The following is a 23,157-nucleotide window of genomic DNA, read 5'->3' on the forward strand; positions in this document are numbered from 1 at the left end:
TCTGTACACTGATTTAAGAGTGGGGGCAGGGCTGTGTATATTGAAGCAGTCAGCATTACGTGTGAGACACTGTCCCCCTTTTTATCACCAAAAATAAGCAGCATGCCTTGGTGGTCTGGGGAGCTCATCCTTGGGGATGGGAGAAAATTCAAAAGCACATGTGGGGACTGATGCCCATGGCAATTCAGAGAGAAATGGGATCTGTATTATTACAGGGTAGGAGGCAGCCATCTCACTCCGTACATGTCTTGCACCTCTAATTTCCCCACATCCTCTAGGCCTGACTGACTCCCATGTGGAGCTGGTATGGCTGCAGCCTCCCTCACTGCTGCTGTGGGAGACATGCACTCATCTCTAGCTCCTCACAGAGGCTCCTTCTCTGATGCTTCCTTCTTCCCTTCCTAGTTTCACATCTGCCCCCTCTTTGTGAATGTTTTCCACTGCCCATCACAGCCGTGAACTCCTTAGTTCTATCTGCTTCCACTGTCCTGCCTAATGAATGTAAGCCCCATAACTCCCCTGAATTGCTACAACCTTCCTCTTGCTCTGTTTTACCTTCTCCAGATTCCTCACAGAAATTCTTTCTGGTCTGTGTCTTGCAATCACGCACCCCTACCAGCTAGGGCGGGATCTTAGCTGTGTGGGTGTGCGGCCCATTCTCCAGTCTGCTGTTTTGAATTGGAATGGTTCAGCCAGTTGTGGCCAATCCTCTTCCAAATGCTGGGGGGAAAGCCGCTGAAAGCTTGTACCACTATTTATGGCACTCCTTTTGAAGCCCGTTGAAGGCATCCATCAAAAGATGTTAGGCTTTGGAGGGGCGGGGGTCACTGTGTGAAAATACCCTTCTCTGATTATCAAGGCTTTTCCCCCTCTCACTGCTCTCTCCCATCTTTCCTGGCAGGTCGCTGTGCCCCCATGAAGAGCATCTCCAGCAGCCTCAAGGAGACCATGAACCCCCATGATATTGTCCAAGATGCCATCCACAACTTCTCCCCTGCCTACCAGCAATACACCCAGCAGTCCACACTAGAGCACGGTCCACCCTGGCGCAATGGCAGCCATATAATCTCACGCTCCCACAGCTGCTCGGGTGCCCGGGACAATGAGAAGACCCTCCTGCTGAGCTCGGACGATGAGTTCTAAAAGAGGCCCCCGCCCCAAAGCTCCTCCCTGAGGCCAGTGGCTGCAACCATCCCAGTGTAGCCTGGAACCTTCCTCTTTATTTATTGAACCAGAAGTCATGTCACTTCCTGAATGGTGCTCAGTGCAGAATTGGGCACTTCCCAGTAGCTTTTGTGGGTGTGACGTCATGACTGGGGGGTATTGGTTGGGACTGTGTTTTCACACATTCTCTAAAGCAAAGATCAACTGGACCATGTTTTTTTCTCACTAATAACTGTTTAAAAAGCATGAAACACACATGGCAATAGAGGAGCCCTAAGAAAAAGTGAACCCTTTTCTTTTTTTCAAGAGTAGGGGGATGAGTATAGGAAAAACTTCAGGAAATGAGGTCATATCCTCCCACCACTTGGGCAAGTTTTGTGGAACATGATTGGCTGGAATGAGAAGTGGCCAAAACTTTTTTTTTCTCGGTGAACAGCTACATTACTTTGTGCTCTGTTTTTGCGTAGTGGTTAACAAGGACACGGCATATCCCCCCCTCTACCCACCCCCACACACGGCATATCCCTTCCTCCCTCCCACACACACATTGTTTCCCTCTTTTTCAGCTCCTCCCTATTAATGTCTCTGTACCCTTTGGGCAGTATGATAGACACACCTGTAAAATTCTTGATGACCATATCAGACCATCAGTCCTCTCTGCTTCTCTGTTCTCTGGCTATTGTTGGAGGCTTTTGTTGAAAAGAAATCCATTTCCCAATACCCCTAATTATGCAATATTGTACTTCCGGGACAGAGAGGGCGACAAATTTCTTCCCAATCCCAGCTGGTAATCATGTAAAGCCCTGCAAGATGGGCATATTTGAGCCATTTTTTCCCTTTTGTGGGTGAGGAGTTTTATGATCACATGGGTGGTTAGACTTCCCATCTTACTCCTGCCTTATAGAAGCAGAATTCCTCCATGAGTGTCTGGCTGTCCCTCCTAGTAAGTCTTCGCACCAGCCATACTCAGTAACTAACGTTAAATACTTGTGGTTAGAGGTTAATAGAATATATTTCTGTGTAGTGGGGACATTTAACTCCAAACTGTCTCTCTTTGAGACTCTCTTCCCCTTCCAGAACTTTATCTTGCAAATAAATTCTAGAACATGCACCATTCCTTCCCCACTCTTCTGACAGCCTCCTGCCAATCTTGTCACCCATTGATTTGCCTTGCAGATTGAAGGCATATTGCAACTAGGATGGGATGTTAAATACTCCCTCCTCATCTTCCTCTTTGGTCAGGGCTTAACTGGGTCTGTTGGAGTTGTTTACACATGGTGGCCAATCTGTCATGCACCTGCGTTGTCCCATGATCGCCCAGGGCTGAGTTGCTACTCTATAATCCCTGTCATGACTAATGTTGTAAAGGCTTGAGCCAAAAGCCACTGAAGTTGGTGAGGTTCTTTCCATTGGCTTCAGTGGGCTGTGAAGGTGGCCTTTGAGGGCCAGCAGAGGGACAATAAAGTCTCCCAGAAGAGCCAAAAATCTTGCCAGGCACAAAAAAATGCCTATTATTGGACTTCCCTGCTGCTGCTCTGTGCCTGTATTAAAACTGCCCACTGAAAGGGAACTGAAACCAGGTGGTTAACATAAAGCTGCTGCTTTTCCTCCCAGCTGGGCTTCTCTTCGTTCCTTCCCCATCATTAGGAACAGTCCTAAGCTGCTACTATGGCTTATGGCCCCTTGGCTAGTTGGAGTCAGTGAGCACCTGTTCTGTCATGGTGTGTCCAGCCCCTCGGCTGCGGGAGGCCTGATGGGAGGAGCTAGGGCCTGACTTCTTTTGCATGTGTCTTCCCCTACTTGTCTGTGCCTTAATTTTCACAAGCAAAGATCCCAGCTGCAGCACCTTTGGAAATTACCTATTCAGAGATGGTCTTGTTGGTGGAGAGTGTATATGGGCTAGAGGCGAGCCTGTTTCTCCTTGGGATGTCAGTGCACGTGTGGTTTGCTTTCCACTTTATGCTTTTGAGAATATTCTCTAGGGAGGTGGGTACATTCAGAACACCTTCCGCTCCCCCTACCTCAAAGCTGCCAAAGGGCCTACAGACAATAGGGAGGGTGGTTTCTCTGAGGGGGGTGGGAGCAGAACATCTAAAAGCACTATTGGTATCCCCTCAGCCTTTAGTCCCAGGCAATATATGGTGCTTCCTTCCCACCCCACCCCTTTAGTCATTCACTGCTTAACTGAAACAAACACTAATTATCAGGCCTTTCTCCACCTGCAGTCCTACCACGATGGAGGACTGAAGTTCACACAGGCCTGCCTTTGCTTCACAACTATCCCTCATCTCTCTCATTACTTATTGACTCTCTCAGGGGGCCACAGAACCCTCCTTTTTTAACAGGGCTGTCCAGTCCCTGTATTTCCAGCTGCCATGTGTCCCCAACCCCCCATCTCACTTTAATTTGTTTGTAGTGAGTCTCCTGATGTCCCTCCCTTGGGTGGAGGGAGGTGGATGAAGTTTGGAGTGGCCTGGGGTGGTGCCCTTGACCCTAAGATATTTAGACTTTTGGGGAGGGTTTTTTTTATTCTATTTTAAAGCGGATGCTGCATGTGCTGTGTGTAGGATCTGGATATTCTTGAAGCTTCCTGTGCTTAGTGGTTTAAAGTATAACCCTTTTGGCACTAGTCGCCTTTGGAAAAACAAAGAAACGTGGTAGACTCTAGAGCCGCATCACAGCCAGCTGCCATATGCTTGGTTTTATCACTACAGAAACCTCTCTGCAAAGCTTGCTGCTTACCTTCAAGATGGGCAAGTGCCAGAACGTGAAACTGACTGGCTGGCTAATAAGAAACAAGTACTCGATACAACTTAGTGCTGGAGGTCTGGGCTAATCAGTCCATTGACGGCATATATCCAGCTAATGGTAGCTCAGAACCCTCGCACCTAGGCCAGTCCCCACAGTAGGCCCTCAGTGCTGCCCACTCCCTCTCCTGCTCTTTCTCCTGTGCCCTTTTTTACCATGTAACTTACCCATGGGATTTGTTTATTTTTTTTCCATATAGAGTAGTTCTTTGTATATAAACGACTGGAAAAAATGTATGATAAATAAGACAGAGTCACCTAGTTTTGTACCTATCGTGTATAACTTGTGAGCTCAGCGACAAGCCGCTCTCTATTTTGGTCTTTGTGATGTTATAATACTCTGCAGATACAAGCAAATAAAATGACAAATAAAAATATATAGATTGTACTTAAACTGCCTCTGCCTCATGGTGTGTGGAGTTCTCCCTGCTCGGATCTTGTGACCTCTTTTGCCTCTTGCAGGGGCCTGAGCCACTCAGGCCCTGTCTGCTTATATGTCATTCAGGGTTTGTGAAAAAAGACCTCGAGCAATGTAACTTATACTGACAGACACCCCAGTGTGAACAGCGCTACAGTGGAAGGAGAGCTTCTCTCACCAAAATCGCTATTGCTGCTAGTGGAGGTGGTTTTATTAGGTATTGCATAGAGCAGCTATGCAAGTGATCTTGCAGCAGCACAGCTGCACCAGTATAGCTGTAAGCTCTCCAGTGTAGATGTGGCTTCCATCAAGTTTCTATCCTGTGGCTTTCCTTTACAAAACAAAAGCTCTTCCTTACAGTCTGTATCCGTCCATCTCCACCTCCTGGCAGCGCTCAGATTTGATGGGGATGTGTGTATGTCTAAATAAAAGTGCTGAAGAGGAACAGGACCTAAGCAAACTGAGGACAGGGCCAGATGGTAGAAGACCTGCTTTCTATTCCTGGTCTGCCACTGAGACTGTTCCAAACAATTTGCCCAAGAAAACCGAAATGGACTGTTGTATGACGTATGGAATCTGATTTTTCAGAGATCCTGAGCATTACAAGTCCAATTTAAGGCATGAGGGGGTGCAGGAGGTCAGCCTTTTTGAGAATCATGCTGCCAGGGCCTGGCACCCAAAATGAGTGGACATGTTCTTTACAAATCCATGCTGACAAGCTGTGTCAAACCAATCTAATAGCTTTCTTTTACAGGGTAACCAGCCTTGTGGAAGGGGGGAGGCGGTAGATGTGCTATATCTTGACTTTAGAATGGCTTTTGGTGCTGTTTTGCATAATGTCATAAACAATCTAGGAAAATAAAACCTAGATAATTACACTTGTGGACTGGTTTTATCAGTGGTTCACAATCAAGCTGGAGGGATATATATCAAGTGAGGTCCTGCAGGGATCCATTCTGGATCTGGTTCTGTTCAATATCTTGATCAAAAATTTAGATAATGACATAGGAAGTTCACTTAAGGAGTCTGTGGATGATATCAAGATGGAATGGGTGTGGTTGATAAATCATTTGAGAATAAGATTAACATTCAAAATGGGCTGGACAAACTGAGAAAGCGGTTGGAAGCGAACAGGATGAAGTTCAGTAAGGAAAAATGCAAATTAGTGCACTTAGAAGGGAACAATCAGTTATACACATACAAAATATGTATGTGCCTAGGAAGGCGTACTGTGGAAAGAGATCTAGGGCTCATAGTGGATCTCACACACACACACTCACACTCACACACAAAAAGTGGTCAGTATAACACTGCAAAAAAAAGCAAACATTCTGGGATGTTGTGTTGTAAGCAAGATGTGAGAAGTAATTGTTCTGCTCTACTCCAAGCTGAGTGTGCTTCACCTAGTGTATTGTGTCCAGTTCTGGGTGCCACATTTCAGAAAGGATGTGGACATTTTAGAGAAAGTCCAAGAGAACAGCAACAAAAATGATTAAAGGTCTAGAAAACGTGATTAAAATTATAGGAAGATTGGAAAATGTTGGATTTCTTTAGTCTGGAGAAGAGAAGAATGAGGAGATATAACACTTTCAAGTACATAAAAAGGTTGTTACGAGGATGAGGGAGAAATATTGTTCTGGTTAATCTCTGAGGTTAGAACAAGATGGGCTTACGGTACAGCAAGAGCAATCTAAGCTGGATATTTTAAAAACTTCCTGCAGTAAAGTACTGGAATAAATTAAGTAGGGAGTTTGATGAATCACCGTTTTTGGATATTTTTTTAAGAACAGGTTATACCAGTATCTATCAGAGATGGTCTAGATCAGGGGTGGGCGATAATGTTTGATTGTGGGGAGCACTCTAGGAATTTGGTAAGTGGTCAAGGGCTGGACTGTTCTGTGATATTAATGGAGAGAGAGTGTGGGTCTGGGATGGATGCTGGGTACAAATGGGAGCTCGCAGTTGGGTATTGGGGTGCAGGAGAGCGTCTGGGAGGGAGTTTAGGTGAAGGAGGGGGTTGTGACCTGGAGCAGGAGATGGGGGCACAGAGTCTGGGAGGCAATTTGAATGCAGGAGAGGATTCTGACCTGGGGGAGAGATGTGGGAGGGGGTGCAGGGTCTGAGAGGGAATTGTGACCAGGGGCACAAAGTTGGGGTGTGGAAGGGAGGGGGCTGCCAGGTGCAGGCTCTGGCCTCTAAGCTGATCCTAGCCAGGAGCCCAGTAAGACCTCCAGGCTCCCTACTGCTGTGCCCCACATGCTGCTCAATGGGGCCACCTGTTGGGGCCAGCGTATTCATCTCTGTACAGCACACCCTTTGGGGGAAATCTGTGTGTGCTGAATGTGTCCACAAGCAGGCACCAGGTAGCTCTCATTGGCTGGTTTCCAGCCAATAGGAGCTGCAAGGATTGTGCTGGGGTGGGGGAGCCTGTCCGAGGATCTTGCTGGGCTGCAGGACATTGGCAGCCTAGATTACTGTGATGGGCCAAATCCGAATGTTTGGTGAGCCAGATTTGGCCTGTGGACTATATATTGCCTTCCCTTGGTCTAGATAATACTTCTAGTTTTGCCATGAGTGCAGAGGGCTGGACTAGATGACCTCTTGAGATCCCTTCCAGTTCTACACTGCTATAAACTTTAATCTCGCTGTGCCTCCATTTCTCTGTTCATACACTGGGATGATAATGGTAAGTGCTTTGAGATTTATCTGTTTGTGGGAAATAATATAAATGCAAAGAATTACAATAGGGTAACTGAGTTTATTTTAAAAGAACAGCCCACGCTGATTCTAGGCTTACTAATATATTTTTGCCATGTACTTCCGGCCAGTATAAAAGTGGTGAGAAATGTGGTAGCTGTGTTGCAAGGGCTTCATTTCTAAGTCATAAGGCTGCCTCCCCAAATAAAGGAGGTCTCATCAAGTAGTGAGCCTACACTTTCTTTTCCCTGGGCATGGGGCCAGGGCCATAGCAGAGGAGGAACACTGGTGTGCTGGTAGCCTAGCTGGGGGAAGGCAAAGAGCCAGGCATGGCCCCACCCACATTCCACCTGCCCCCAGTGCCCACCCTCCTGGTACTCCAGTCTGGGGCTGCGCGGTGCACCCTCATCCTTCCCCCTGATGCTCCAGGGCTGGAGAGGTTGGGCTGCATGGTGCACCCTTCTCCCTCCCTGGGGCTGGGGCAAGCATGTGCCAGCCTGCTCAGCTGCTCTCCCAGTGGTGGTGGGGGGGGGCTTGCCTCCTCCAGCCTTACCTTCACCTGTCACCCATGGCTGTGCTGGTGGAGGCTGAGAACATGAATTCTAGGGACAGTGCACTAGAGGCTGCTGCAATGGGGCGCACTGACGGGGGATGTCAGTTGCAGAACGGATGTGTGGCTGCAACATTGCTAGAGGCTGGGAACATACCTGTGCACATTACAAAGTGCTGTAAATAATCCCTCCCACCTGGGCTCTGGAGAGCAGAAGTCATCACATGTTTTTCCATATAGGTTAAGAGGATCCTTGTTTTTCTGTGGTGATGGCAGCGCTGTGGAATGTGGAGCTGGTGGAACAGCAGTGGCTGACCTCTAGGTAGCATTCCTGGAGTTCCATCCTGCACCTGCTTCCCCTGCTGCAGCCTGCATTCCTTCCACTGGGGCCTCCTAGCTTGTAGTTTCCCCAGTGGGAAGGATCTCAGCTTAATGAGGCAGTGTGGTCTCCTGGCTGAAAAGCTCCTATGTAGGCAGCAGAATGGACCCACAATGTGTCTCTCCCTGCAGCCCCTGTGACTCTATACAAGCCTGCCAAGTATCTTGGTATCAGGCTCCTTCTACCTTCTGACCCCATATCACTAGTTGCTGAAAGCTCTTACCACCAGACTGCATTTTGGGGAGGCCTGGCCACTTATCATCAAGCAGACTCCAGCCTATTCCCAGCAGGATGAGAACCCTGGTAGTCACCGGGCACTCGTTGCCTCTTTCACTGCCAACATTTCTATCACTAGGCAGGCAAGGGGACTGAATGGGCAAGGCTGAGTCAGATTACCACCTCTCCAATGCAAAAAACCCAAGCCTGCCCCAGTCCCCAACAAAACTACATGGGCACACGTGTTTCAATAGCCACTGGCAATATCTAGAGAGTGATTCCATCATGCAGCTCCTCACTCCCACGACTCAACCCCTCTTGCACACACAGGCGGCTTGCATGTTGGTGAGCAGCAAGATTCCCTTTAAATTGCACAGCAGTGCAGACTCACAGCTGCTTAATCAACCCCGCCCAGTCAGGCAGCCCCTTGCATGGAGCCCTTTGGTGGGTAGGGTTGCCAAGTGTCCAGTTTTGAACCGGACAGTCCAGTATTTGAGCATTCTGTTCTGGAAACAAATTGAGAAAATGAGACAATATAAATGTCTGGTATTTTCTAAATAAGATGTAAGGTAGATTGTGATGTAATGTCAAGTGTGTCCGGTATTTTTGTTGAAACCATGTGGCAGCCCTATTGGTGGGCAGACATTTGCTGTATTTTTACCCTTTTTGAGCTGTTATCCCTGTGGAAGTAGGAACACTGCAGCATCTTTAGCTGGACCCAAACTTTGAACATTGGTTATCCCAGTGTGTTGTGATGATAATGCAACTCTTTAGACCTGTGTTTAAAAAAAGGAAAGAGTTTGTGGAAACTGGCAAATTCATCAAAAATAAAATCAACCAGGCCTGTCTCAAGTGTTAACCCCAAGGCTGAGGCATTGTCTCTTGGCACTGTGTGTTTGTGTTGCTGCCTCTCATGTTGGATCTGCCCTGTGTATAAAAGTGTAATCCACCCTCAGGCCTGCCGCTCTGACTCCCTGCCACTAGGAGCCAGAGTCACTCGTATCTGACAAGGCCTCAGATCCTCTTGTCAGAGCTGGTCCCCACTCTGGGACTCCGAGCACAGAAGATGGGGGCCTGCAAGAAAGCTTACATACCTTGCCTCTATAGGCTCTGCTTACGAAAACTCCCCCAAGTCACAGATTTATTGACTTTGGGGGATTGCTGCTACCACCAAGTGAAACAAACCCCTTTCTTCTTGAATCCAGGAGGGTACCCAAGCTCCTCTGCCACAAGAGAGCTTGAAAAAAGAAACAAAAAGCACAGAAAAACAAACTGTATCTCTCCAAGGTTAGGCAAGACACACACCGCCCTCCTGTTACCTTCCAGGACACAAGAAATCAAATCATCACCTTAAAAAAGATGATTTTATTAACAAAACAAAAAGATATACTTGATAATGCATACTAAGTTGCTAGGTGTTACAGATCAACTGAGTAAAACAAAGAGAACATCGTTAATATTCTCTTAGTGAATGGGAGAGGGAAGGCATAGATTCACACAGAGAAGTTTAACCAAATAACGAAAACAAAGAAGAATGCTCTGATGGTAACTAAATAAACATTTTCCCTTTATTTACTCATGATCACTTCCTGGTTCTGTCCACTTCCATGCCCCAAATTCCTTGGAGGCATTGTAGTCCTGCCTGGATTTAAATCATTCTGTCTCTCTCAACTCCGGGCTTAACTTTCCCACACAAAGAAAGCAGGCAGGATAACTTATACAATTCAGATTTCAGCACTGTATCCCATTGGTTCTTCTGGCTCCCTGCTAGCTACCTGAGTTTAACCCTTTAATCACTGGGAGCTGGCCAGTACTACTCCTATCCATCACACCCCCAAATCATGATTTCACAGAACAACCCATTCTTTTTATTTACTTCCCAGCTTCTGAAGGCTTCGGGTACAGCTGGTTCATGTGCTGAACCTTTTCTGACCGACTAGGAGGGTTAGTAACTTACTTTTTTAATGAAAATGATATTTTCCATGCAAGTTCTTCATGCCATCAAGTGGGGTTTTGAGAAAAACAGCCAACTGAGAGCACCACAAGCACTGGCAATACTGATTCAGAGCTCTCTTTTACAGCTTATTAAACCCACCACGCTCACTCTGTGGAAAATAATTGCTTTATTTGTAAAGTTACAAAATACAGAAGAGTCAGGTAGATCACTTACTGTACATCAGAAAATAAATACCTTTTTTTTGCTCTATATAAGATAAAATGTGATTTGCATATATAAAATATAATGTACGGCTCTGTACCAACATCCTGGCTGTGCCGAGAGGCGGAATGGCAAAGAGGACGTGACAATAACTTACATTCGTGCAATAAATAAACCAAAGGTGGGGGGAAAGGAGAGGCGAACCATGGAACCTCCCACAAAGTACATGGGGGAAAGCGGAGATGGAGGAGTTTGGCCACCCCTCTCAACAGCTGGCTGCAGCTCTGTGATGAGTGGCCAGACAAGCTGCGGGGAACAACCAATCAGGTTTGGGGGAACTGAAGTGGCTAATTATCTAATCTAGCACATGGGCAAAAGGTGACTGCCCAGTATTTTTACTGATCCCTATGCAGGCTGTATTTATTTGTGGGTCTGAACCCACCCTCCCATCCCTGCCTGAGCTCCTGTTTGAATGATATTGCGCCTTTGAGACCAATGGAACTAGTAGGGAACAGGGAACTATCCTGGGCTCTCCAGCTTCTCACTTTCCCTCACCAGCCTCATTCAGGGCCAAGGGCACTGAACTGGGAGTCAAGAGATCTGGCTTGTCAGTTCCTACCTGTGCCTCCAACCTGCTGGGCTGTGTGCCTCTGTTCCCCCCCCCCCCCCCCCCAGTAGAATGTAAGCTCCTGGGGAGAGGTGCTTGCTCTCCATTAGTTGGTGCAGTGCCTAGTGCAATGGGATGCCATTCTTGGGGAGAGGAGGAAGGGAGTGGAAGTCCAGGCGCTACTGTCATGTAACTAATAATTTTATCTCCACTACAGCTGTGTTTATTTCCTTCCTGCTGGCCTTTTAGAGAGTCCCACCATTCCATGGAGGAAACGTCACTATTGGAAGGAAAGGGTGTGAGTCTGTGTGTAAACAGAGATAAAAGGACTTGCTCTCTTCCCCCTGCTCCTCCTCCAAATAAAATCCCATCTTTAAAGGCAATGAATCAAATGTGAGCATGTCCAGCCCATTTGCGCTGGTTCCTGGCTCCATCTGCCTTTTCAGGCTGTACTGGTTTTTGTACGGATGGATCCAGACCAGCAAAACCAGATTGATACAACTTCCTTCTGCATGGCTTATCTCTGCAGTTCGTTTGGCAATTGTGCCAGCTTGCAGTTACGCAATCAGAGACGCACTGAGACGTGCTGTGCCTGCTTTGTTCTTCCCAGAGCTTCTCAATGTTGTGGTCACAAAATGTGATTTGAAAGAGGCTCTCTCCCTTCCAGCACTTCAAACATAGTCCTGCTGCTACTTCTCTAGCCAACTACTCACTTGCTCTGTTCCTCTTTCCAGTGTCTCTGCTCTCGCACTCTTTCCTTTTCTCTCTCTCTCTCTCTCTCTCTCTCTCTCTCCTTTTTACCCCATCCTGGTCTCTTTCTCAAACCCCAAGTCCCTTCCTTGCAGGGGATGTTGGAAATTTAGCTAAGCTGCTAAATGTACATTCACCCCTACAACTGAGTCTTTGTATTTCCAGTGTGCTTATCACCCTGATGTCAAGCAGAGATGTGCACTGGAATGGCCAGGCTACACGTGCTACAGTCAGTCTGTCTTCTCTCCATCACTCACATGCTTGTCCTCTTGCTTTCCTCCTTCTCTCCATTAAACTGAAACCTCTCTTTCCCCAGCACTACCCTTGTTCTCCCAATCCCTGAAAGACAGGCTTAAGTCAGCTAGATGAGTCTCTGCCATTTGCTCTCAAGATCAGTTGTTTCAGGGCCTTTCTGAAAAGGTGTGGGGAGGAGATCCAGGGATTTCTCTGACCCCTGGGATGCAACTGACAAGGAGGCAGGAAAGGTTGTTGTTTATCTCCCTGCTGAGAGGACACAACAGAAAATCTGGACTAGCAGGGCCCGAGTTAAGGAAGAGAGGGCAGCAGCTTTTTTGCAATTCCTGAACAGGTATCCCACCCCCTGCTCTGTGCTCGACAAAGGCAAACAGGTCCTTGGCCTGGCCCTCTCCACCTCCATCTCACAGATCTTGGCACCAGACAGCTCTGGGAGCTGCACCCCTACCAATAACAAATGGGAAGGGTCTCTGAGCCCCTTGTCTAAATACTGGGGGAGAAGGCCCTGATCTGAGCCCCTGGTGTAGAGACCGAGGGAGGGGCACTGATAGGAAGGAAAAGCTAAGAGGAGACTTCTCAACAGTACAGAATTGGTCAGAGGGAGGGAATATTTCAGCTAGGAGATTCCGACTGGCACGTTTTCACCCGGCTTGACAAGCTGGTGGGGAGGGATCCGTGGACGGAGGGCTGAGTCACTGCTTGGTTCTAGGAAGGTGGGAGCGGTGGAGAGAAATCGAGGGACCACTTGTTTTAGGGTCTTCAAGTCAATTCTGTCTTGCAGGGATTGTGGGAGGAGCCAAGGCAGCGGCTGTCCATTCTGGGTAAAGAGCTGGGCCCAGCAGGACGCAGTTCATGGGGAGCAGACAAGCACTAGGAGCATGTGGCCTGGTTGGTGCCAGATTTGACGATGGTGATGACGCTTGCGGTGGCCACCTTGGCGGCAGAGCCATGGGCAGCAACTGTGCGGGCAAAACCCTGCAGCGCCTCGTACTTGCCCCGCAGGGCGTCCAGCTCCAGGCGCATGGCAGCGTTCTCGCGGGCCAGCTTGTCCACCTCCCGCTCCAGCTCCGTCTTCTGCTTCTGCAGCTCCTCCTTCTGGCACACCCGCTTGACCCGGCAGCTGGCCGCGTAGCCGCGGTTCTTCAGCGTGCGCCGGCGCTGCTTCAGCCGTGCCACCTCCTCCTTGGAGAGACCCCGCAGGTGGTGATTCAGTTCCCGCACCGACAGCCCCATCAGCTCCTCGTCTGATAGCTGGGGCACGTTTTCCCCCAGCTCCTGCTTGATCTGGCCGAGAAAGCACCGGGGGAGAGTAATGAGTGTGTGAGAGAGGCAAGGAGGGGCAGAGGAATACGTACAGGGGGAGGGGAATGGAAGACAGAAGACAGTACAAAGTGGGCAGGAATACTGGAAGGGAGAGACCAGTGGGCCATAGAATCATAGAATCATAGAATAATAGGACTGGAAGGGACCTCGAGAGGTCATCGAGTCCAGCCCCCCGCCCTCAAGGCAGGATCAAGCTCCGTCTACACCATCCCTGACAGATGTCTATCTAACCTGTTCTTAAATATCTCCAGAGAGGGAGATTCCACCACCTCCCTTAGCAATTTATTCCAATAATTGACCACCCTGACAGTTAGGAATTTTTTCCTAATGTCCAATCTAAACCTCCCCTGCTGCACTTTAAGCCCATTACTCCTTGTCCTGTCCTCAGAAACCAAGAGGAACAAATTTTTGCCTTCCTCCTTGTGACACCCTTTTAGATATTTGAAAAGAATAGGACTGAAGTAGGACTGCTATGTCCTCCCCTTTTTTACTGGCTGTGCGATGGGGGAGGGATGAAGAGGAACAAGCAGGGGGCGGGGTTTTGGGGGAAAGACAGGCAGTGCAGGAGCGAGGCCTTGGGGGAAGTGGCAATTTGTGGGGCAGGGCTTGGGGAGAAGGGTCTGTGCAGGGACAAGGTCGTGGGGAGGTGTGACATGAGGGCAGGGTTTCAGGGAAGCAGTGGTCTGGTGGGTGGGGTCATGTTGGGTGACCAGGTGTCTGTTTTGTTTAATTGGAGTCCCTGGTTGAAAAGGGACACTGCTGGCTTCAGTTGGTACTGCTGACCAGGCTGTTAAAACTCCGGTCAGCAGTGATGCGCGGCTAAGGCAAGCCAGTCCCTACCGGTCTTGCACTGCACTGGAAGCAGCCAGCAGGTCTGGCTCCTAAGCGAGGAGGCTCCAGCTCCACGCGCTGCCCTTGCTCTGAACACCAGCTCTGTCACCCCTTGGATGGCACCCAGGGAATGGGAGCGGTGCCTGCCCACCCAAAGTTATGGCCCACTCACTTGCCCCATCCTGGCTATGCCACTGGGAGGAGCCATAGGTGGCAAGAGCAGCATGTGGCCCCGCTCTCCCCTCCCCAGCCTGGACACTGGGACTTGTGGGCTGTTTCCGGGGTGCAGTGCGGTTACGGATTAGGGAGAGGCAATGGGCCTGCTGTAACCTCACTGCGCTGTTGACTAGAGAGCTGCCTGGGGTAAGCCCATGCTCAAACCCCAGCCCTGAGCTCCCTCCAACCTGCACCCCTCCTGCACGTCAAACCCTCCTTCCTGGCCCCACCCTGAGCCAGCACCCCAAAAGTTCACAACTCTAGGCCATGGTTCATGTGCCAGTATGAGGGGGGGCACTTTTACCACTCATGAGGTGGGCAAGAGGAATGGAGGGAACGCAGAGGGGTGAGACAGAGGGTCAGGGAGAGCGGAGATAATGCTCTTTCGTACCTTCAGGGCCTTGCTCGATAAGCTGTCTGCGGACATTGTCTCCTGCAGTCGTGCTCCCCACACGAGGACCCTGCAAACAAGCCAGAGGCGACATGTCACTCCCTTCCGTCCTTGTTCATTTCGTGCACGAGGCTCCCTCAGTGCGGGTATGTCTACACCAGCTCGTTAGTTCGAGCTAGGTAGGCAAATGAGGGCAACCGGAGTTGCAAATGAAGCCCGGGATTTAAATATCCTGGGCTTCATTTGCATGTTCCCGGGCGCCGCCATTTTTAAATCCCCCTTAGTCCGAACTGCATGCCCGCGGCTACATGCGGCACGGAGTAGGTAGTTCAAATTAGAGATCCTAATTCGAACTACCTACTCCGTGCCACGTGTAGCCGCGGGCACGGAGTTCAGACTAAGGGGGATTTAAAAATGGCGGCGCCCAGGAACATGCAAACGAAGCCCAGGATATTTAAATCCCGGGCTTCATTTGCAACTCCGGTTGCCCTCATTTGCCTACCTAGCTTGAACTAACGACCTACTGTAGACATACCCTATGTATGGGGCAGAGGGCAGAAAAGACAGCCTGGACCATAGCCTTTCTTTGCTCCCCAGCATTTTTTGCCCCCGTTAGAGTTGCCAGATGGTTTCACCAAAAATACCAGAACCCTTCTCCCCTCCTCCGAAATCTTCGGGAAAATTTTGTTGAGGAAAAAAAAAAAAAAAAAAGCACCAGGCTGCCAAAATGCAGTTGTGGCCCCTTTAATTGCTGGGCCGCTCCCCTGCCACTCCACTGACCGCTGCTGCGTGTCTGTTAGGAGCCAAGCCAGGAAAAGCAGAAAATACTGGACATTTTATATATCCGGTATATTCTCAATCAAACAGAAGGTGCAAATACCAGCCTGTCCAGTTCAATACCGGACACCCTACTGGCGCAACCCTAGCCCCAGCCCCAGATACCATGGACATGTGGGTGCATCCCCTGTCCTGGTAAAGAGATGAGTCTCAAGGGACACAGAGATCCAGCACTGAATGATTCAGCTATTTTGTTTTAAAACAAAACTTTCCAATATTCCTTCCTCTCCCTTACTTCCTCCAAATAGCAAGCAGCAGCCAGAACCTACGGCTCCTTCCCAGTGTCATAGCCAGGATGGGGCAAGTGGGTGGGCGGGCAATGATGGGGGGGTAGCAGCAACAGGGCCATCTCTCTCCAGCTCCAGCTGGCCTTGCGGGAGGGTGGGAGGGATAGACACACTGGCCAGGTACTCCATAGAAATGTGTACCCCTCACCTGGCAATCAGGGTTTGCTCCCACTGCCTGCGGGCCACTCCAGCTGGGGGGCGGGGAATCAGGGGCTTGCCCTGCTCCCACCCAGTGCTCTGAGCAGGTTGTGGGATCAGGGCACTGAGAGCTTGGCCCACTCTGCCCGCCCAATGGCCTGTGCGGCACTGGGGCTTGCCCGCTCCTGTGCTCCAGCTGTGAAGCAAGATCGGGGGCTTCCCCGCTGCCCTTGGTCGCCTGGCACTCACATCTCCGCTCCCTGGCAGGAACGTTGGGTGAGTGGAGCAGGACTAGCCCCCCCACCCCACTCCCCAGGCCTGGCTGGAGCACTGGACAGAAAGAAGCATGCCCCTGCACCCAGGTGGGAGCAGAATCAGGACTGGGGGTGGCTAGGCCTGGATCCTAAGTCGGTGGGTCACAACCCACTCAGGCCCATCCATAGCTATGCCCCTGCCTGCCCCCCAATGCAGGTTACAGCTGGATTCCCCTCTGCCCTGCATTGTCCGCCCCTGAAATAGATGCCCCCCCCCCCCATCCTTTACCAGGAACTGCACAAGGGCAAGAGCTTTCCTGACTGAGAGGAACCAGGGTGGGGCTACAGCTGGTGGGTGTGTGGCTGAAAGTCTGTGCCTGGAAAGGCTGGCTAAGCCTAAAGGGAAAGCAAAAGCAACACAGGTAGCAGGACCAAGCTGGCCATTCGAACCTTCCCAAACTTGTCCAAAATACCCCAACCCCGTGCCCTAGAGTTAGAGGATTTGGGAGGCAGCCCTGTTGCAAGCAATGCAAAGGGTCCTTTCGGCCTCCCTGGTCCCCCTTAAGAGCTGTGTCTTTCTGAGACATCTTCTCTCCCCAGGGGCTGCGCTGGGAGAGCTGAGCCACATGTCCTCCCCTCAGGGCAGGGGAAGGATGGGCCAGCAACAAGGGGAAGGAGTCACTTGCTTTGCTCTGCTGAAATGTGCCCAGAAATGACACTAGACTGAGCCCATGAGCTGAGGAAAGCCAGGCTCATAGAGAACTCTCTCCCGGAGGGCCAGCTCTGGAGGTGGGAGGGGACTCGGGCACATTCCTTTCGCCCCCGAATCCCAACTGGAGCCCTGGCCACAAGTAGGACGTCTCTCCTGGGGTCATGACTCCTCCTCGGGGAGGAGACAGGGCTGAGTTAAGAGTAACCCCCAAAGCAAATGGGGCAGCTGCCTCATGGGCTGATCCAACTGCCCTATGGCAGGGAGGGACCTCTCCTGGGGATCCTGTGACCCTCTCACTCCACTGTGTCCTCCGTGGGGATACAATAGAGGCAATTCCTGCCAATGCACGCAGGCAGGCCTGCACACAGAAACACCGCCCAACCTTCCACCTAGCTGACGGGTATCAGTCTCACTCCTTGCCCCAAACTGCCACAGAGCAGCCTCCTTCCTTCTCGGGGTGGCAGCGCAATCCCAGTCTAGAAAGCCCTTTGCATCATCTAGGATAGAAGGTACTAGGAATGTGGATGCTTTCTTTTTTTGTCCCACCTGTATGCATGTAGGTTTGATACACAATAAGCATATGCCCAGATGTACCTGCACGATCATGCACAAGGTTGCTCCCTGCCCTGCTTGTGAAACATGAGCACAGCCATGAAGCCTCGAGCTCTGACAAAGCCCGACCTCAACACACACCACAAAGAACACAACAGTGTCAGAGCCAGGAGCCACTCATTTCACAGACACGCCAGCCCCTTCCCTCCCCGTCTTCCCTTCCCGGGGGCTGGCGCAAAAGAGGCTTGTGGCTGAGTGAATCAAACGTCTGGAGCGTTCCAGTGGAGGAGGAACAGGAGTGAGGGAGGCAGCCAGGGTGTGGGAGGGATAAAAGCCATCTCACTGTGATTCAGCATAGCGCGCGGGAAGGTCACCAAGGCTATGCATACCCCCTTCCTCGTAATTCTCCCACTGCCACAGCGTGGCAGGGAGGGAAAGGGTTGCAAGGTTGATGTGACCATGATTACCCTGAACTAACAGCCATATAGCACCATGAATTGGTCCAGCAAGACAAGTTCTCTGGTCCAGTGAGCTTCCAGTGAATGGGAGAAAGGTGACAGGGCAGGTAAGGGATGGTGAAAGGACCAGTAATAAGAGAAAGAGAAGGCAGTATTGGGAGAGGTTGGCTGGAAGGCAGAGAGAGAGGCTGCCTGATGGTTGAGAAGCAGACTGGGAGCGGAACAAGGGAAGGTGGAGAGCCAAGAGCATGAGGAGGAGACCTAAGGAGCGAGGGCTGGGAGAAGCAGAAGGAGTGGAAGACGAGAAAATGAGAGCAGAGTTGGAAGTAGAGGAATATGGACTGCACAGGGCCCTGGATGTGCAGGTGTCAGGTGAGGAGCTGGAATCTGATACAGTAAGAGATAAAACATTAAGAGATAAGACAGTAAAGAATGTGGGTCAAGGATGCAATCACGTGACCAGAGCAATAGGCAAAGGTAGATGAGTGGAATATTTGATCGGCTGAAGGAGGCGGGGACTGTTAGGGTACGTCTAGTTCACATGCCGCTGCTGACAGAGGCATGTAAAATAGGCTACCCGACATAGTCAATGAAGCGGGGATTTAAATATCCCCGGCTTCATTAAAATAAAAATGGCTGCTGTGTTATGCCAGCTCAGCTGATCGTCGGCAAAGTATGTGAGTCAAGACGCGATCGGTCGACAGGAAGCCTTTGTCGACTGCTCCCTTATGCCTCGTGAAACAAGGTTTAAAGGAGCGGTCGACAAAGGCTTCCCTTGTTGACCAAGCCGTATCTTGACTTGTGCACTGTGCTGACGATCAGCTGAGCCAGCACAGTGCGGCGGCCATTTTTATTTTAATGAAGCTGGGGATATTTAAATCCCCGCTTCACTGGCTATGTCGGGTAGCCTATTTTACATGCCTCTGTCGGCAGAGGCATATAATCTAGATGTACCCCTAAAGGCAGAGAGGCCAAACTGTAAGAGGTTTCAGTGATGAGATAATCAACATGTGGAAAAATCAGATCTTCGTGTAACCTGTGTTATTGCCGCTGAATCCAGAAATGCTAGCCAGGCTCAGTCTGCCATTGTCACAGGAGAAAGAAAATTCACTGGAATAGCCACTTGAGACCGGCTTCTTGAAATGCCCACTCTCAGAGACAGGAAGGAGACGTCCCCATGTTGGAGGCTAGAATAGGACTTTCATGACCTGGGGATGATGGAATCAGAGACAGGGAGCAGGTTCCCCACATGTGGGTACCAGAGTCTATGCAGTGTCACGGTCTTCTGCTACTTGAAAAACTTGGGTGAGATGTTCAAGCTAAGATTCCTCGTACACAGGAAATTCAATTATTAAAGCCCCTCAATGGCATTAACTCAACTACATTATGCCTCAAAAGCTAAAACAGAGTACTAGCCACCATGTTTAGCGGATAGTTTTTTCAGATCTTGGTTTGCCCACATATTGGAATGACTATAAACTATCTCCAGTTCACCCTGCTTTAGGGCTATGATTTAACACACACAAGGGACAGGGTATTCAGGCCTTCTCCTCCAAGGCATTTAGTGCCAAACTCCCATACAGTACTTCAGTCCTCACTTAGCAGGACACTGGTCCCATTGAACTCAGGGGCAAAAAACTTCCATTGACTCCATTGGGAACAGGTTTGGGCTCCCTGTACTGATTTATGCCCAGCACTGCAGCAAGTAGCTCCATTGGACAAGACTTGGATTAAGGAGGGAAAAAAGAGCTTCCCTCATACAACAAAGGAAAAAGTTTCCTAGGTAGCGTCTTCTCTTCCTATACCATCATTTGGAGGTGGCGCCACATAATTTGTTGTGAGAAAAGAGAGCTGACCTGGTAGTTAAAGATGCCTCAAAGTCATCATGATGGGTGTGTTAGAAACAGGCAGGGAGGCTGATTGACACTGAGTGGGAGGAGTTGGCTTTGGTGACAAGCCCATGGAGGTGGGGTAAAACTATTGCTAGTAGCATCTACAGTAACTCCCATTGGGATTGTCATTCGGCAGTCCAAGGAAAGGAAAACTGGACCTTTTCCTCTCACTCTGCACCAGGTTTTGAAGGGTGGGGAGTAGCTCTCCCTGAAGAGAGGCATCTGCCTGGAGAAATCTTCAACCAGACTATGTCTACACTTGCATTTGATCAACAAAGCTTTTGTTGTTCACAGCTGATACAATGCCCCTTCTCCCTCCCCCACCCCCCTGCCCACACACACACTAGGGATGTTAAATTTAGATTAATTCACTAATTGAATAGTCAATGGGATTTCCATCAACTATTCAGTAAGTCTATAGGGGCATCTCCGCCTTTGAACCGTAGCAAGAGCCCTGCCGGTGGGTGCCTCAGCCTTTGAAATGTCCAAGAGTCTGGGTGGGGCTCTTGTACATTTCAAAAGGAATCCCCCCTCCCCCCCCAGGGAAGGGGATCAGCAGGGAATCCCCCAGGGCTTCTGCTTTTGAAATGGACAAGAGCCCTGCTGGGGCTCTTGTGCATTTCAAAAGCAGAATCACAGAAGAAGTGGTGCAAGCAGAGACAACTTCAGTCCCCGCTTGCGCTGTTTCCACTGTTCCTCTATCTCCCCTGTCCCCCGCAGACTTGGTGCTGGGGGAAACTGGTTTTTAAGCCAGCCCCCCAGCACTGGCTCCTGTTCCCCCTGCCGCTGTCTCTCTCTGACTGAGGCAACAAGGGGACGGGTGAAGTAACTAGTTATATCACTAGTCAACTATCTGATAAACTTCTGTTTATTGGATAGTTGATTAGTCTCTTACATCCCTACCACACACAACAAAAATTTTGCCATGGCAAGTGCAAATGGGAACACTCTCCTGCCTAAAAGCTGCCTAATGTAGACATATCCTCAGTGTTTGGGCAGAGGGATAATCAGCAGAGGCAGATCCCAGCAATGTTGGGTGCTAAGCAGCATCCCAAGCACTGAAGGAAGATGGAATCAATGTTCCCTCTAATTTTTTCCATCCATGTGCAGATTAAATTTTGGTATATGAACTGAGGCATGTGCAGATGTGCACTACCAATAGAAACACATGCTGCCAACTGTGGGTGCTCTGGTAAATCAGCAGAGCAGCACCTGAATCTCTCCTGGGTGTCCAGCCAATCACTCATTTTACAGGGAACTTTGGTGGAGATACTAGTGTATGACCTAGGGGTGGTAAAAGGATTATCTGAGGGTCAGAAGAGGAACAGATGAGTGTTGTATTAGTGGGAGGACACTGACTGTCTCCACAACTGTTGCTTTCCTTTCTTTTTATGGCTTGCTTTAGCAGGAGTCACAGCCTAGCAACCTTACCTCTGAAAATTTGTGTGGGATCTGATATAATAGTTGTCATGTGATAATGAGTCGCTTAATTCTAAACACTGAACATGAAGAAAGTATTAACCCTAAGCTATTTTCTCTAGTTTCCTATAGAACTTCTGTCTCCAACTTTCCCCTGCCCTTCCTGCCTGGCTTTCGGCTACAGATTTAAAGAAACAGTAAACATATTTTCACAAATATGACCGATACTTAATACTCAGTGGTAGTCATTAAAAATTCAACATTTGCCCACAAATCCTCATATGTTGGTATGTATACCAGTGTCACACCTTCCCCCATGCCCTCAGAATAAGAAATAAGTCTGATATTTCCATGGCATCTGCTGGCAAATATTTATCACTGTATTTAGCACATTTTTCCCTAGAACTAAGTACTTTGTAAATTCATTCCCAAGCTATGCAGTTTACATAGGGATCACTTTGCCTGCCACTAAAATGCAATCACTTCTGGGCTGAAACACAGCAGCTGCTCAACAGTGCACAGAAGTACTACACAAAAATTAAGGACAGAAAGTAAAGAAAAAAGAATATTTATCCAACCAAAACCTCAAAAGGAATTTAGGGGCTCAATTTTGCAACTGTCACATAGCTAATACTACCACTGAAGCTAATGGGAGCTCAAGATGAAGCAGAGAACACAAGATGGAGTCTTTGTAGTTTACCCTGGATGGGATTTGGCTATGATTGCCACCTCTGAGGTACCAAAAATTGGGTATCTGGGATGATCCTGAGCCTATAAAACTAAGCAGCACGCAGTGTGTACTAAGCACCCTTACATATTTCCCAGGACAACTATCTTAAAAAGGGACCATCCTGAAAAATCCGAGGCAGAGGGTAATCCTAGATTTTCTCAGGATTGGTCTAACATCTCTAGGATTATTAAATGTGCTGGAGGAGTCTCAATGGATCAGGGCCTCAGCTGTACCTCTCTTTCACTCACATATATACATGCCCCACGCATCGTTAATTTGCACCATGAGTAACTTCTCTGTTATTGAGAGATTTCCTGCCCGCACAGCTGTCTAAGCTCAGCAATGGGTGTGTGAAAAACAGACATGAATGCACACTCACGGAGACACTCTGTGCTTTTGAACACTTTGATCCTCTGCATTGCTCTTCTCCCCACATGCTTCTCTGAAGATACACCCCTTATGTCCAGAACTTAAGTCCAGACAACCATGTCTTTTGCCAGACACACTCTCGCCCATCTTCATTTCAGCTGACATCAACCCTCCTTCTAGCTGGACACACGCAGTCCTAAAATAAAAGCACCACAGAGCTGTATCATTCAGGCGTTTTATCCTTCTCTGGTTAGGGAGGGCACAAGAAAAACAAAAAGCTCACACTGGTGAAACACACACATACACAGCCAGCGACATAAACACACCACCCCGAGCTCTCTGAAGTCTGTAAACATCTCTCCTAAGGAGGGGTGGGAGACAGCTGAACAGAGACTTCTCACTTACTGTGCTGTGTTCATTGCTTTGAGTCTTTGTTGCTCTTCTCCCTTCTTTATCCCTTTAGAGATCCTTTTCCCTAATGGTTTCGTTTTAGCCTCCTTGTTTGAAGTTGTTGTTTGGAGAGGAGCTGGACTCTGGGCTGAGATCTGCTGAGTTGTAATATGAGTTTCCTGGAATTACTCACTCACAGGATTCTTTTCATTCATAAAAACACAGTCATGCGATGACATCATTGTTTCCCCTCCCTCTTTCTCCATCTTAGGGAAGGGCACAGCACAGGCATTCGAAACAAGAGGAAGCTGCCATCTTGGTGCTGGGCATCAATCTTAAAGGGCCACCATGCATGTT

At 49.2% G+C, this 23,157-nt stretch overlaps 2 protein-coding genes across 8 annotated transcripts in view; one reads left to right on the top strand and one right to left on the bottom strand.

Annotated features, from left to right (window-relative positions):
* Positions 1 to 4,359, top strand: part of TMEM184B (transmembrane protein 184B) — a 56,357-nt gene extending 51,998 nt beyond the window's left edge. For all 6 annotated transcript variants that reach the window (XM_075936997.2, XM_075936980.2, XM_075936973.2 and 3 more), the window contains one exon: positions 902 to 4,359. In XM_075936997.2, coding sequence (XP_075793112.1) covers positions 902 to 1,143 — 242 coding nt within the window. In that variant the 3' untranslated portion in view covers positions 1,144 to 4,359. The remainder of the gene's footprint in view (positions 1 to 901) is intronic.
* Positions 4,174 to 23,022, bottom strand: MAFF (MAF bZIP transcription factor F). Of its 2 annotated transcripts, XM_006118945.5 has the most exons (4): positions 22,816 to 23,022; positions 22,421 to 22,606; positions 14,763 to 14,832; positions 4,174 to 13,285 (listed from the first exon to the last, which is right to left on the bottom strand). In XM_006118945.5, exons 1-4 carry the CDS (start codon positions 22,827 to 22,829, stop codon positions 12,872 to 12,874), a joined length of 684 nt encoding a protein of 227 aa, XP_006119007.2. In that variant the 5' UTR covers positions 22,830 to 23,022; the 3' UTR covers positions 4,174 to 12,871. The 2 variants fall into 2 exon arrangements, with proteins under 2 accessions (XP_006119007.2, XP_075793163.1); XM_075937048.2 differs by lacking the exon at positions 22,421 to 22,606 and having other exon boundaries at positions 22,816 to 23,015.
* Positions 23,023 to 23,157: the final 135 nt, after the last annotated feature.

Source organism: Pelodiscus sinensis, chromosome 1 (genome assembly GCF_052426305.1).
Source record: "Pelodiscus sinensis isolate ZL-2025 chromosome 1, ASM5242630v1, whole genome shotgun sequence".
Taxonomy (NCBI): domain Eukaryota; kingdom Metazoa; phylum Chordata; order Testudines; family Trionychidae; genus Pelodiscus; species Pelodiscus sinensis.

Coding starts and splice junctions, on each gene's coding strand:
- MAFF (XM_006118945.5), bottom strand. Junction 14,833..22,420: donor CAAAAGCACAGAGTGTCTCC/GTGAGTGTGCAT, acceptor GCTTGTTTGCAG/GGTCCTCGTGTGGGGAGCAC. Junction 13,286..14,762: donor TATCGAGCAAGGCCCTGAAG/GTACGAAAGAGC, acceptor TTTCTCGGCCAG/ATCAAGCAGGAGCTGGGGGA.